General features: G+C 42.9%; 1 protein-coding gene across 2 annotated transcripts in view; it reads left to right on the forward strand.

The window, feature by feature from the left end:
- The window catches only part of RGS8 (regulator of G-protein signaling 8), a 52,966-nt gene that overhangs the window by 29,501 nt on the left and 22,389 nt on the right, over positions 1 to 1,076 (forward strand). For both annotated transcript variants that reach the window (XM_019501758.1, XM_019501759.1), the window contains one exon: positions 432 to 496. In XM_019501758.1, coding sequence (XP_019357303.1) covers positions 432 to 496 — 65 coding nt within the window. The remainder of the gene's footprint in view (positions 1 to 431; positions 497 to 1,076) is intronic.

The following is a 1,076-nucleotide window of genomic DNA, read 5'->3' on the forward strand; positions in this document are numbered from 1 at the left end:
AAGAGAAAACTGTTACTGAGGATAGAATTTGACCTGTTATGATTACAAATATAATTCTGAGTGGTCAGCCCTGTTGTTAGATGATCAGAACAACTTCACTCTATAGCCTTATTTTGACCTACAGTAGAAGAAGCGTTTAACTGATGTTCTAAGTCTTGTGATTAAAGTCCACAACAGGCAGCTCAGTTGAATGCAGCTAGCTGGGTACCTGGACATTACAGCTAACCATTACCATAGGCTCCTGTATCAACATGTGCTAGGGCTTCTGTAACTCTTGGGACAGACTCTTTACTTTGGCTAATCCAAAGTCATGGTCTAATAAAACTCTTTTCAAGTCTAGCAGCTTTCCAGGCAAGTTCCTCAACTGTTTGTAGTAAGACTCTTTGCATAAATAATGAATGGTTATTACTTCTTTCTTTCCATTTTTGTAGAAGACTATCAACAGAGGAAGCTACAAGATGGGCAGATTCCTTTGACATACTTCTGTCGCATAAATGTGAGTAGAGACCATGCTCTGTCTGAATATATACTTTTTCATAAATGTTTGCTGAGGATGGAATATGGACAGGGTATATTTTAAATGATCAGAGTGCATGGGCAATAGCCCTCCATAATAAGTTACCATAATCATCTTTAGCTAAGGTATCTGGAATAGTCACAGTAGCTTGCTGGAAGGGGTATTGTCCAGTGAAAGTAGAGGACAGACTAGGAAAAAAATCCCTTGGTTTCTAATCCTGATCCTATATTGACTTACTAGGTGACCTGGGGTAATTCATATAGGGTCAAATTCTGGTTTTATACATACTTTTAAGCAGGGGAGGGACAAGTATAGTCTGAGGGGCTTAGAGAATTGGGGTGGCAGGTGGAGTCTGCAGGGGTGTTGGTGGGGTCAGTATGGGTTTAGCAGGATTGGGGGGGCTTGCAGGATCTACAGGAGGAGGTTAGGGGGATGGAGGGGGGTTCACTTCCCCAAACCCCAGGACCAGGAGCTATTTTTAGGCCCCCAACTTCCCCTGAGATGAACAACCCCCTGCCCAGCAAACCTAAACCTCAATTGCTTCTCCCCCTCCCCCCAT

Source organism: Gavialis gangeticus, unplaced genomic scaffold, assembly GCF_001723915.1.
Source record: "Gavialis gangeticus isolate Ggan-Ray unplaced genomic scaffold, GavGan_comp1, whole genome shotgun sequence".
Lineage (NCBI taxonomy): Eukaryota > Metazoa > Chordata > Crocodylia > Gavialidae > Gavialis > Gavialis gangeticus.